General features: G+C 52.4%; 2 protein-coding genes across 2 annotated transcripts; one reads left to right on the top strand and one right to left on the bottom strand.

The window, feature by feature from the left end:
• The first annotated feature begins 6,074 nt into the window (after positions 1-6,074).
• IQCF2 (IQ motif containing F2) lies at positions 6,075-8,893 on the top strand. Its single transcript, XM_037049926.1, has 4 exons — positions 6,075-6,100; positions 7,186-7,326; positions 7,717-7,809; positions 8,524-8,893. The coding sequence occupies exons 1-4, from the start codon at positions 6,075-6,077 to the stop codon at positions 8,891-8,893; spliced, it is 630 nt and encodes a 209-aa protein (XP_036905821.1).
• A 2,918-nt stretch (positions 8,894-11,811) lies between these two features.
• Positions 11,812-12,234, bottom strand: LOC118989600 (IQ domain-containing protein F5-like). The gene has a single exon (XM_037049924.1). It carries the CDS (start codon positions 12,232-12,234, stop codon positions 11,812-11,814), a length of 423 nt encoding a protein of 140 aa, XP_036905819.1.
• Between the last annotated feature and the right edge of the window lie 954 nt (positions 12,235-13,188).

Raw genomic sequence — 13,188 nt, 5'->3', positions numbered from 1 at the left:
TAGCCCCTCAGGTGGCCGAGAGAAGGTCAGAGCACCTTGGAGGTCAACAGGGCTGTGGGGGGTGGCAATGAGGTCACTGGGAGTTCTCTGCTTTGCTTGGTTAGCAGGCACTTGCACAGCAATGCCGGAGCACAGAAGCAGAGGCAGCTGGCGTGATCCAGGCGTGGTGGCGTGGCACCCTGGTGCGCAGGACCCTGCTGGCGGCCGCCCTCCGGGCCTGGATGATTCAGGTCTGGTGGAGAGCTCAGCTGTGGCGGCGGGTGCAGGGGTTGCAGCAGACCCTACTGAAGGGCTACGTGGTCCAGGAGCAGGCGGCGGTCAGGCTGCAGTCCTTCGTCCGCATGTGCCAGTGCCAGCGGTGCTACAGCCAAGGGCGCAGTACACTCCGCCTCCTCCAGGCCCCCGGGCACTGTCTCCCGCTCCAGACCAGGGACAGGCCACAGGCGCAGCCAGAGGGCACTACCAAAGGGCTGGAGTTCCACGTGGAGATCCTATCCATCTGACATACTGCAGAGGTGGCTCGGCAGCCCAATAAATGCCTGACCAGGCTTGGTGTGTCTCAGTGACCCCAACAGCATGGGATCCCAAAGCATCAGACCCCGTTCTCTCTCCTCATACCGGAGGAAAGGCTTCATTTCCATACAGGTACCCCTCCCCTGTCCCCTGTCGCTCAGTGCCTAGGGCCCCTGTTCTGGACCAACAGTGCCCACATGCCACTGACTCAGAAAGTGCCACTGAGACTGTCCCATTTATGCCAAGCCAGGAGACCCAGCACTGCCCTTGTCTCCTGAACTTGCCCCTGGGAGGGCTTGGGATTTATAAACCTGAAGACACTCAGCACCTCCCCCTATGAGAGTTGTCCCTATGACCATACTGTGTCAGCCTTCCACTGGGCTAGCCTGGGCTTGGACCCACTATCTGTTTGGCAGCCCCCGGGCCAGAGTGGGACCCGTGGAGGCTGCCCCAGGACGGGGAGTGGCGCAGCCGGCCAGCCTCTGTGCGGGCTGGGCCCGGGCCTCAAGAGCTGCTCGCTAATGGGGGTGCACTTTCCTTGGCAACGTTTCTCCCTCTGAGGACACTTTCTCCTGTCTGCCTCTTCACAACTCATACAAAACACTCCCCTTCTGCCACTTCTGGAAACTCCATTTTCAACTCCTTTTCCTTCTCAATAGAATGGGGGTTTGGGGGTGCTGAAAATTCTAAGCTGCTACTCTGGCTTCATCTTCCCGGTAACCAGCTCACATCTAAGGTCCATCCGGGAGCCTGCCCAGATCGCCCCTATTAGAACAAAAGACACTTCTACTACCCAGGAAATTACACAGGTTCAGGAGCCCTGTGTCAGGACTCGGCGTCAAAGAACAAATATTAAAACAACAGATATTTCTCGTGCTCTTATGCCTTAAGAAACTGCAAGAGTTTTAGGAGTTCTGTGCCAGCAACGAAAAGTAGAGACCAATATATCTTTTATTATTTCATAAGCCTGGAATATCGATTTTAGGGAGGTTCCAGCCAAGATAGAGGCGCAGGTAGAAACCCTTCACTTCCTCGCACACCCAAAAGGAGGACAACCACCGATCTACAATCAATGAACAACCAGAAGCTCCAGAAAATAAAGCTGCGTGGAACTCTGACAACCAAGGAATTGAAGAAAAAATCAACCAGAACAACCAGACCAGTGAGAACCCGCGTCGAGGCCATGAAAGAGGGGCCTGCTCAGAAAACCCACAGACTGTGCAGGCAGAGCCGGCTGAAGGTGAAACTTGGACACAGAGCTGACTATGGACTGCGGCAGGGTTGTCAGGGGTTTTGGGGGTTTTTTTTGGTCTGTTTGTTTGTTTTTTAAAGATTTTATTTATTTATCTTAGAGGGGAAGGGAAGGAGAGAGAGAGAAATATCAATGTATGGTTGCCTCTCGTGCGTCCCCTGCTGGGGACCGGGAACTGGGGTAGCCATGTGCCCTGACTGGGAATTGAACTGCGATCATGTGGTTCACAGGCCCGAGAACTTTTAATTTTTTTTAAAAATATTTTATTTATTTATTTTTAGAGGGGAAGGGAAGGAGAAAGAGTGGGAGAGAAACGTCAATGTGTGGTTGCCTTTCATGTGTCCCCTACTGGGGACCTGGCCTGCAACCCAGGCATGTGCCCTGACCGGGAATCAAACCGGCAACCCTTTGCTTCACAGGCCCGTGCTCAATCCACTGAGCTACACCAGCCAGGGACACGTGAGTTTTTTGAAAAGTGGAGCTAGAGCTGAGTAGGGGAGCTGTATCATTCCCTCTCTGGCCCCTCCTCCACTTGCCCAGCGTGCAGGGCTGGGGGCGGGGGCGGAATCCCCCCTACAACTTAACAGGTGCACCAAGACAAATAAATATGGTCCAAATGAAAGAACAGAGCAAAACTTCAGAAAGAGAGCTAAGCGATGAGGAGATAGCCAACCTATCTGATGGAGAATTTAAAGCCCTGGTAATCAAAATGCTCACAGAACTGATTGAGCTTAGTTGAAAAGTGAAAAAACAAATGAAAGATACCCAGAATAAAATAAAGAAAAATATTCAGGGAACCAACAGTGACAGGAAGGAAACCAGGGCTCAAAGCAACAATTTGGAACAAAAGGGAAAAATAAATATCCTACCAGAACAGAATGAAGAAACAAGAATTTGAAAAAAGTGAAGAGACACTTATAAACCTCTGGGACAATCTGAAATGTTCCAACATCCAAATCATAGGGTTGCCAGAAGGAGAACAATAGCAAGAAATTGAAAACTTATTTGAAGAAATAATGAAGAAAAACTTCCCCAATCTGTTGAAGGAAATAGACTTCCAGGAAGTCCAGGAAGCCCAGAGAGTCCCCAAAAAGTTGGACCCAAAGAGGAACACACCAAGGCACATATCATCATTAATTACCCCAGATTAAAGAGGAGAGAATCTTAAAAGCAACAAGAGAAAAGGAGACAGTTAAGCCCAGCGCGGGCTCAGTGGATTGAGCACGGGCCTGCGAACCATGCAATCTCGGTTCGATTCCTAGTCAGATGCCTGGGTTGCAGGCCAGTTCCCAGCAGGGGACTCACGAGAGGCAACCATACTTTGATATTTCTCTCCTTCTCTCCTTCCCTTCCCGTCTAAAGATAAATAAATAAAATTTAAAAAAAATAAAAAAAAAGGAGACAGTTACCTACAAAGAAGTTCCCATCAGACTGTCAGCTGATTTCTCAAAAGAGACCTTATAGGCAAGAAGGGGCTGGAAAGAAGTATTTGAATCATGAAAGGCAAGGACCTACATCCAAGATTGCTCTATCCAGCAAAGCTTTCATTTAGAATGGAAGGGCAGATAAAGTGTTTTCCAGATAAGGTCAAGTTAAAGGAGTTCATCATCACCAAGCCCTTATTATATGAAATGTTAAAGGGACTTATCTAAGAAAAAAATAAAAAATATGAACAATAAAATGACAACAAACTCACAGCTATTGACAAATGAACCTAACAGAAAAGAAAAACAATGAAAACAAAAACTAAGCAAACAACCAGAACAGGAACAGAATCAGAGAAATGGAGATCACGTGGAGGGATTTCAGTGGGAAGGGGGAAGCGAGGAATAGGGGGGAAAAGGGACAGGGAAGAAGCATAATTAGTAAGCATATAATAGACGGGAGAGATAAAATGGTACAGGAAACAGAGAACTCAAAGAACTTACATATATAACCCATGGACCTGAACTAAGCGGTGGGGATGCTGGAGGGTTGGGGGGGCAGGGTGGAGGAGGGATAAAGGGGGGGAAATTGGGAAAACTGTAGTAGCATAATCAATAAAAATACTTTTTTTAAAGTCTGGATTATCTTCACATAAAAAATTGGTAAGAAAATAATCAAAGGTAAATACCCAAGAGAACTGAAAACATGCCCATACAGAAATGCGTACGTTAATCTTCACAGAAGGTTTATTCATAATGGGGCAGGAGACAGCACAGGAAGAACTCTGAGACGGCAATACTGTTCCTGGCCAGCAGCTAGCATCCTGGTTGCCAGGAAACGCCTTTCACCAGTCAGGTAGAATAAATAGTAAACTGAGGCAGGGAGGAGGACGGAGACAAGTCTCACAGGCTAACTCTGCAGTCCTGAGCCTGGTCTGATAATATTGCCAGTGTCCCAACATCACAAGAAACACTGTGTTAGCAAGAAAGAAGGGAAGTCCTTGAAATTCTATGTAGCGTTTCCACTTGAAACTGTGTTTTCATCCCGGGCCTGGAATGTGGGAGAGGGTCCCCGGTGCCCAAGGAAGCAGCCCGTAAAACAGCTTTGGTGATTTGCCTGCCTCTGGTCACTATCTGTTTTCCAAGGGAGTCCCTGATGCTCACAGAACGAGCCCGTAAATAACTTTGGAAAGTGCCCCAATTTTAATTTACTGCCTCCCATCACATAACTGTTTTTGCAACAAGATGAACAAATGAAGTCTGGAGCAAGACAAGGATTCGGGCTAACAGCCCCTCCCACATGCCTTCTTTTGGGTTTACGTTCCCCCAGGAAAACTGGCACCAGCTAACAGCCCCTCCCACATGCCTTCTTTTGGGTTTACGTTCCCCCAGGAAAACTGGCACCACATTGACCTGTTAATCAATACGTAACTTTTTTTCTCCTATCCCACCAACTAAGTCCTCAGAACAAAGGTATCTCTCTCTCTCTCTCTCTCTGGGGCTCAGGGTGCTCTTCATGCCCTTGGCTCCCAGGGCACTGGGCCTCGGGCTCCCCGGCCTCAGGCTGCCCAGCGGCTGGCCACCCCGGTCTTCAGTGGCTCTCACTTTGGCTGCCCCGCTTTGCCCTGAAACTTTGCCTTTCGCCCCCTGCACTCTACCCAGTCCCATCCTCTTCCGTGGGAACGGGCCTCTAATAAACTGCTGACACGCGAATAGACTTGCTGCTCTGTCATTCTTTGCACGCATCGGCAGGAAGAACCAGGTCTCTCCCGACAATAGTAACAGTCAAAAAGTAGGAGCAACAGAATGTCCACTAACTTTGGCTTTAAAACGCGGTGTGTGCCTGCAAGGGAACATTAGTCAGCTGTAGAAAGGTACGACACGCTGAGACGAGCAGCAACGCGAATAAACGCTGAAAACACTGCTAAGCAAAAGTCCAAGGACTAGGGGAGGGAGAATGGAGACGGACTGCTGAGGGGTAAGGGGCTTATTTGGGGGGTGATGAGAACGTTCTGGAATCAGACAGTGGTGATGTTCCAGAACAGACCCGTGGGTGGGGGGACAAGATACTGTTACCAAATGGAGTCCCCCTCTCCCAGGGTCCCTCTGTACCAGGTCCACCTTGCCCTTTGCCCTAAGAATTAAAATTATGGCCCTGGCTGGTGTAGCTCAGTGGATTGAGTGCAGGCTTGCGAACCACAAGATCGCGGTTCGATTCTCAGGCAGGGCACATGCCTGGGTTGCAGGCCAGTTCCTGGTTCCCAGCAGGGGACGCACAAGAGGCACCCATACATTGATATTTCTCTCCCTCTCTCCTTCCCTTCCCCTCTAAAGATAAATAAATAAATAAATAAAATCTTTTAAAAAAAGAATTAAAATTATGGCTCTCAATGCCAGAGTTTGGTGAAAAGGAAAGAAACTATTCATTCAAAAGTTATACAGGTTTAGACATGACCGGTGTAGCTCAGTGGATTGAGTGTCAGCCTGTGACCCAAAGGGTTGATGGTTTGATTCCCAGTCAGGGCACATGCCTGGGCCAGGCCCCTAGGGGGTGCAAGGGGGGCAACCACACATTGATGTTCATCTCTCTCTTTTTCTCCTTCCCTTCCCCTCTAAAAATAGTAAATAAAATCTAAAAAACAAAGTTATACAGGTTTAGAGTAATGACTTAATGTCACCATTAAATACTCAAAGTCCCTTAAAACACCCACAAACACAGTTCTTCCTTCCCACTTTGCCCTGGAAGGCCAGTCTTGGGTCCCATATCTCCAGAAAGAAAAACAGAAGTCTGCAGCTCACTTCTTCCGGTTCCTGTCAGTCACCTGTGCCGGGGAGGGGCGGGGCAGGCCTCCCGCGGTTCCCAGCACCATCAGCTGTGTCTCCCCATGTGGAACCTTCTCAAGCCCCACCAGTGAGAGTCCTTTCACCCCTTTCCTTCCCTGCAAGGTCTCACACTGTCCCCATCCCTAGTCCTGCACTGTCTCTCTTGCTTCCTAAGCCGTACGGTAAAAGGAGCCCCCAAACCATATGGTTGCCCCGCATGGCTGCTGTGCGTGGGTTTTGAATCTCAGCGAGAACCCTCCTCGGCAGCCCCATTTCCGACTCCTCCCACAATCAGTTACACTGGCCAGTATTCCCGGATTTTCCCAGTCCCTCTGGCCTGCCTCAGTGAGCCCCGGCAGGCGTGGCCCGTGGTGTGGAGCGAACCACCTCCAAGCTCTCTCGCAGGACTGAATCCCCGGGGAGCTGCCTCCCAGTTAAATCATGGGTCGAAGTCACTCGGCTCTCCCTGGCTCAAAGCACAGTCACAGCTACTTAACATCTATGAAGCTAGTCAGCAGTTACAGATATGCAAAATCACCATTCTTGCATATCTCTCAACCATGCAAAATAACTGTCAGTGGCCCTGCTCCATGTGTCCTACCTCCCAGTCCAGACTTGTGGGAGTGAGGCTATCCTGTATTTTATCATTCCTGGACATCCTGAGTTCTGGACCTTGTTTCAAATCCTTCATTTGGGCTGGGGGGGTGGGGCCTGGCTACACCCTGTTACAGTGATAGTTGCCCAACTTTGTGAATATACTAAAAATTACCGAATTGCACAATTTTAAATGCTAAGTGTTATGGAGAGAGCTCTATCTCAAGAACAAAGCTCTTCGCACACAAAATTTTAAAGACGTTTAAGGAAGATATAAAAGAATTCCTAAGCGAACGAAGGGATAGTCCACGTTGTTAGGAGGGACTTGGTATGCTGATGGCCACCTTTGTCCACAAGAGCCACGCACCCAGTCCACACCCTGAAGCACACCCTGAAAGGCTTGGTGACCATTTCTACCTTTAAGCATAGCTCTAACTGGTCACATTGGAAATTTCTAAACTGGGGAGTTTTTAAAGATTCGGATAGGAATCTACCTGGTGCCTTATTTAGGGTGGATCTGTAACAGCCTTCTTCATCTGACTGCTTTCTTGACCCGTCTGGTCTCTCTATTCCCGGCAGTGTGCTGGAGCAGTGGAACCTGAATCCAGGGCAGACAGGAGGAGCCAAGTGTGAGAAGACACTGCTGGGATCCCGGCCACTCTCCCGTGTGGTTGGTAAGGAGAAGGACCGAGAGGGGCCTGATTGGAGGAGAGCCCTGGTGTGGGATGGCACTTAGGTGCCCACCTGCACGCCCAGCCCTGCTAGACCGCTGCTGGGAGGGAAGCAGACAGGGCTTGCTGGTGGGGAAGACTCAACCCTTGAGTCACAATGCAATTGTGAACTCACAGCTCTCTCCCTCCTATTACTCATGCCAGACCTTGGGAAGCAGGGAAATCAGGGCTAATAAAACATCTAAGACAAGCATGGGGAATCGATTTTGCGTAAGAGACACAGCCAGACCTCCTAGGCAAGCCTCGGGTGTGGGTGGGATCCACCTGCAGACTCGGGTCTTGGGGAAAGTCGGGATGAGGGGGCAGTGGGTGTCTTTGTCTCGAGAGACAGTGTGTCCTAACTCATCCATCCATTTCTTGTTTTGTTATGGTAACAAAGAAGAGGCGATCTTATTTTAGATGTAATCGAGGAAGAGGAAGTAACTGAACTGCAGAAGATGAAAAGGGGAAAAAAGGTGGGTGAGGTCTCCATGTAGTTAAGAGGTGACCAGACCACTTACATCCATGTCCTGAGGAGGATGGACTTGAGCCTCTTCAGGGCCCCAGAGTCTAAAATCAATGTTGACTCATTTTTCCTCTAGTTCCTTCTCAGCAGGGCCTCTGGGGCCTGGGTCTGACCATGGTGACGAGTGAGTGGAGGGAACAAAAGCATGAGGCTGGGGGTGACAAGGGAGGCCTCGGGATTAGAATGTTGAAGATGTGGGAAGGCGGGAGACCACCTCCTCTCCCAGCAGGGCAGCTAAACCTGCCGTTGTGGCGGTGAGGACTCGGCCATCCCACAGGGCTGGAGTCAGCGGAGAATCGCAGGCGATGGCATTAGGAGGCCGGGCTTTGCAAAGCCCCTAGTGGGGTGTGCCTGCCAAAGGCCTGAGCCTCCCAGAGGCACCCTCCTCATTGCTCTTGGGTTCTCCTTTGCCCCGTGTGCCTGTGATGTATTCGGTGGAGGAGGCTGGGTCCCAGAGGGCAAGGCCCTGTGCCCGAAGCCGCAGAGGAGGGCGCCCCACCCAGGTCTTGCTAACTCCTCTGAACTCTCTGAACTCTTTGAACTCTTTGAACTCTCCTCAGCCCTCCGAAGTAGGGCTGACAATGAAGAGCTACGGGGACCCTTCCAGAAAATCCTGGAAGTGGGTGGCGGGACGTTTCCTGAGAGGGTTTCTTTTCTCTCTGCCTAGAAAAGTTTGAAAAGAAAAATAAAAGCGGCCAGGAAGATCCAGGCCTGGTGGCGGGGCACCCTGGTGCGCCGGACGCTGCTGCACGCAGCGCTCAGGGCCTGGGTCGTCCAGAGCTGGTGGCGGCTGACGCTGGCCAGGATGCTGCACAAGAGCCGGCGGGTGGCCCTGGTGAACTACAGCGTCCGAGAGGGGGCAGTGGTCAAGCTGCAGTCTCTGGTCCGCATGTGGCGGGTCCACTGGCGGTACTACCAGGTGCTAAGCGCCATCTACATCATCCAGTGCCACTGGTGCTGCCACGACTGCCAGACCTGCGCGCTCCTCCGGGGCCACTGCGTGGTCACGGCCACTCACCTGCAGTTCCACATTGAGATCACCAACCCCTGAGGGCTCGTGTCCCCAGTAAAGGTCTAGCCTGATCTGGTGTGTTTCGTGGTCTCCCCCAGCGAAGGCACATTTCAGGAGAGCAGGCCACGCTGCCTCCTCCTCTTCTCTCTGGGGAAAAAACTCCAGGGAGGCTGCCCCCTGCGCCCACGGACCCTGTTCTGAGCTGACATTCCCTGTGCGCTCTGACTCAGTTGTCAAAACAGAAGCCGAGGTCCCAACCTACACGGGCGCAGGACCGAGCTGAAGTCTCGGTTCCCACCCGGAACCCCACCCCTTTCTCCCTGCCCCGCCCACTCCCCCACAGGGATCTGAGACACAGAGTCCTCCCGAAGGCTGTGGGGTCCTCTGCCCAGGGCAATGGACTCCGGGGCGCTTCCCTGTCAGCCTGGGGTCCGGGATACCTGCGACAAGATGTCTCTGGCAAGCACCTGGAGGAAATGCCAGCGCTTGGCTGACTTCCGGGAGCAGTGCGACACAGCCTTGGGTGGAGAGCAGGAGGCTGGCCTTAGTGTCGGGGACCCGGTATGCTGATAACCGCGGGAGCTGGTAGAAAACAGGAGTTCACACCACTGCCTCTCCACAGCTGCCTCACCTGCGCCTCTCTGCCCGGGGGCGTGCAAGGAAAGACTCCCTCTGAAGGTCCCAAACCCTGGCTCCCCGTCTCCGTCGCTGGGGGTCTCACCCTGATCTCCTTCGTCTCTACCTCTAAGAAACCTCTTACGCTCCCTCCTCAGCCACTCACCCCCATGGTTATCGCAGAGCAGCGCAATAGAACTTCCTGCGATGTCCCGTAGCTGTGCTAATATGGTAGCTAACATGGTAGCTAACATAATTCTTTAAAGAACAGAATTTTAAATTTTATTTAAATTATTTCAACAGCCAGAGGTGGCTGTGAACTATTCCACTGGACAGCACGGCTCTAGACCTCACCATCACCAGTCACCATACCACCGCCCAAGTCACTTTTTCTAGTGTTCCGCTCTTCGAGTCCTCCCCTCGCTCCTTCCTGTGTCCCTCTTACACACCCCCAGCGGAATGTGTCCTTCGGTGTGATGAGGTCATCCTCTCTGTTGACCCTGCCCATTTTGTTCTTGCCGCCATTCCTCTTGACCTCGCACCTTTCTGACCCAGTTCAGACACTGGGGTTAATTATGGTCATCCCTGCCCTCCACAGCCTGACTCCCTCGCCCCGCCCCCCCGCAAACGTGCGGGATGAACTCAGCCGCTTACCTGCTCTGTGCCTGCAGGAGGGAACGTGGCTAGAACGAAACCACCCCCCAGCCCGAGGCAGGATCTCAGCTGCATTCCTGGCTGCGAATCTCCAATGGACAAATCACCAGCACACTCCTCTGCTAAGTTCACCATCTACCGGGTCTGGGAGTAGAGCTTGCCTGAGTGTAGTTGGTAGGGTGATAAAATGGGTGTAATCTGTAGTGTAATCTGTAGTGTTAATCTGTAATGTTATCTGTAAGTAATCTGTAGTGTTAATTTGCACATCTCACCTAAAGCGTCATAGGATGTATTTAAGTGAGATATTATGTTACAGAATGACATGCTTAAAACCGTGTAATAAAAGGGGTGTCACTTGTGCCGGGCCCCAGGTCTGCCACGCTGAGACCCCATCACCTCCTCTGCCGTGTCCACTTCCACTCCTCCTTGAACTCAGTGACAAACCCCAAGAAGTTCAGTAAAATACATTTTAAAAAATAATTGCTAAACAATATGCAATTTCTAAAAAGGAAAACAACAAAAACTGTAGTATTTAACCCATAAGCACTTTAGTATGTATCTTCAGTAGATGAGAACTTTACAAATTTATAACCTCGATATTATCTTTCAACATACACAATAGTTCCACAGCACCAGGGCATATGTATATTCCCCAAATAACTGACCTTCGAACCACATGAGGCACAGTGGCCTCGTGCCCCTCTGCGGTCGACTCCGCCTCCCCGCAGACTCTAGCGACCTCAGGTCTGCATCTGACCCTACAGCTTGGCCTCACCGCCCCACAGAGGCGGTGACAGGCAGCAGCCTCTTGTGTCGGGCTTCTCTCACTCGCCATCCAGAACCTGAGACTTGTCCACGGCGGTGTCTTCCTTGCTGAGTGCTTCTCCGCTCTCTGGATGTCACCAGAGTTTTTTTTTTTTTACCAGTGGAAGGATTTGGGAGTCATCTCCCGTTTGTGGTGAATTACCCGTGAATCTGCCATGCAGTTGTGTAATCTGTGTGTTGTGTCTTAAACTTTGCATTTTCTCTGGTTAAAAAACTAGGCATGGGCGCCTCTGATTCCAGCACGAGCGGTGCTGAGGTGGGCGGGTCGAGCCAGTGCACTGTGATGCCGTTTGCTGGCGGGGGCAGCCAGATTCACGGAGACAGAAAGGGAAACGGGGCTGCCAGGGGTGGGGGAGGGGAGAAAGAATTGTGACAATTATCGTTTCATGGAGTTTCAGTTGTGCAAGATGAATGAAGTTCTGGAACTGAATGGTGGTGACACTTTCACAACAAATAAATCTATTCATGTCACTAAGCTGTTTACTTAAAATGGCTGAATGGCAAATTTTATGCTATGTGTATTGTATCACAGCTTTAAAACAGAACATTTTAAAGAACGTGGGGAGGGGAGCAGTTCTCCACGTTGCAAAACTGCGGAGTCCGAATGCCACTAGGGGAGCCATCTGGTTGGCTGACTTGGGGGCCCCAGGGCCCCCAACGCTCCTACCCTTGACAGACATTGCTATTCAATCCCTGGCCTGCGGGCCCATCGGCACAGATCTCAGCCCTCCTCGCAGGACCCCTGACAACTCCTGCCGCCCCCCGGGGCGGATGTCTGGGAGGCCCGGTACCCGCCCTCAGGAGCTCAGTGACCTCCTCGATGTGCGTCTGACAGAGCTGGGGACGCGGGTTTGCAGACCTGATCATTCTTTTATTGGAAGGGTTGTGCACTGCTGCATTCTGCAGATTTCTGGGCCCAAAGAGATTTCTAGTTGAAGATTCATTTGGTTTTCTTTGATGTCGTAAAGACCCTGAACAAAGCCGCGAGTTTGGCAGTTGTGCCAGCGCCAGTACACCTGGATGATGCGCACGGCGTGCAGCAGGCGGCAGTAGCGCCGGCGGACGCGCCACATGCGGACCCAGGACTGCAGCCTGACCGCCGCCCACGCCTCCCGCACGCAGGAGTTCAGGGCCTTCCGCCGCCGCCGCTCCAGCCGCCTGGCCAGCACCCGCCTCCACCAGCGCTGAATGATGGCCGCTCTGAGCGCCGCGTGCAGCAGCGTCCGGCGCACCAGGGTGCCCCGCCACCAGGCCTGGAGGAACTCGGCCGCTTCCTGTGGCACCATCAGGATCTTAACTCTTTTGGAGCCTTGTAAGAGAAAATGGGACACTTGGGAAACTCACACATTTGGGCCCTAAAGTGCCTGGAAGGGGCCCTGACCCTCTAGCCACAGCCCCCCTCCCTCTGACTCCTCCTCGGGAGAGCCTTTGGCAACAGCTGGGCCCAGGAAACCTAGGGAGCGTCCTGCTCCTGCCGCTCTGTGATTGATGGCCGTGGACCCCCCACCTTTCCCCTGAGTCTCGGGGTCTCCGTTTGTGAAATGGAGCTGTCCCTGCGCGTGCAGACTTGCCCGCTTCTACATGGTGGGCCAGTCAACACAAGCCACACCACTGTGGAGAGGGGAAGCAGACACACGTTTCACCCAGACCCGACCCCCGACCCAGGATCCGTGTCTCCTCCATTCGGTCCCCTCGCGTCTGCCGGAAAGTGTCCTCCTCGGCTGCCCCTGTCGTCTCATCTCCCACGGCAGGTCGGCCCCACGACCTGCTGTTCCCCCACTGCCCCACTGCAGTGTTCAAAGGTTCCTCCACCTCACACACCTGAGGAAGAGCTTAACCACCCGTTAATGTGTCAGCACAGAGTTCCACATGCACCAGTGTGCACACATGTACACACGTGAGCACACAGATGCACGCTTCTAGACCCAACATGGCTGCACGTTGGCCACTGCGCTCCCAAACGCAGGCCCCACTCGTAGCTCCCAGCCCTGTGGGGTCCGATTCACACTCTCTGGCCCCTCCTTGGCACAACCGCACGCCTCGGAGCCTAAGAAGGAAACGCGGGGCAAAGGACAGCCAGAAAGGAGTCGGTCCCTGTTCCCTCCAGCTCTGTGCTCGGTGACCGCCCAGCCTAGCTGTCCTGGCATGCTCTGGGCTCCTGCCTCCTGTCCTGGGGTAGTGTAGCAAGTGCCCCTTTCACCCACTGGCGCACCTCCAGACAATAAATCACATGGTCTCAG

The sequence above is a fragment of the Sturnira hondurensis genome, unplaced genomic scaffold (genome assembly GCF_014824575.4).
Source record: "Sturnira hondurensis isolate 20B ecotype Veracruz unplaced genomic scaffold, ASM1482457v3 Scaffold0006496, whole genome shotgun sequence".
Lineage (NCBI taxonomy): Eukaryota > Metazoa > Chordata > Mammalia > Chiroptera > Phyllostomidae > Sturnira > Sturnira hondurensis.
This window is presented reverse-complemented; position numbering and strand designations above follow the sequence as displayed.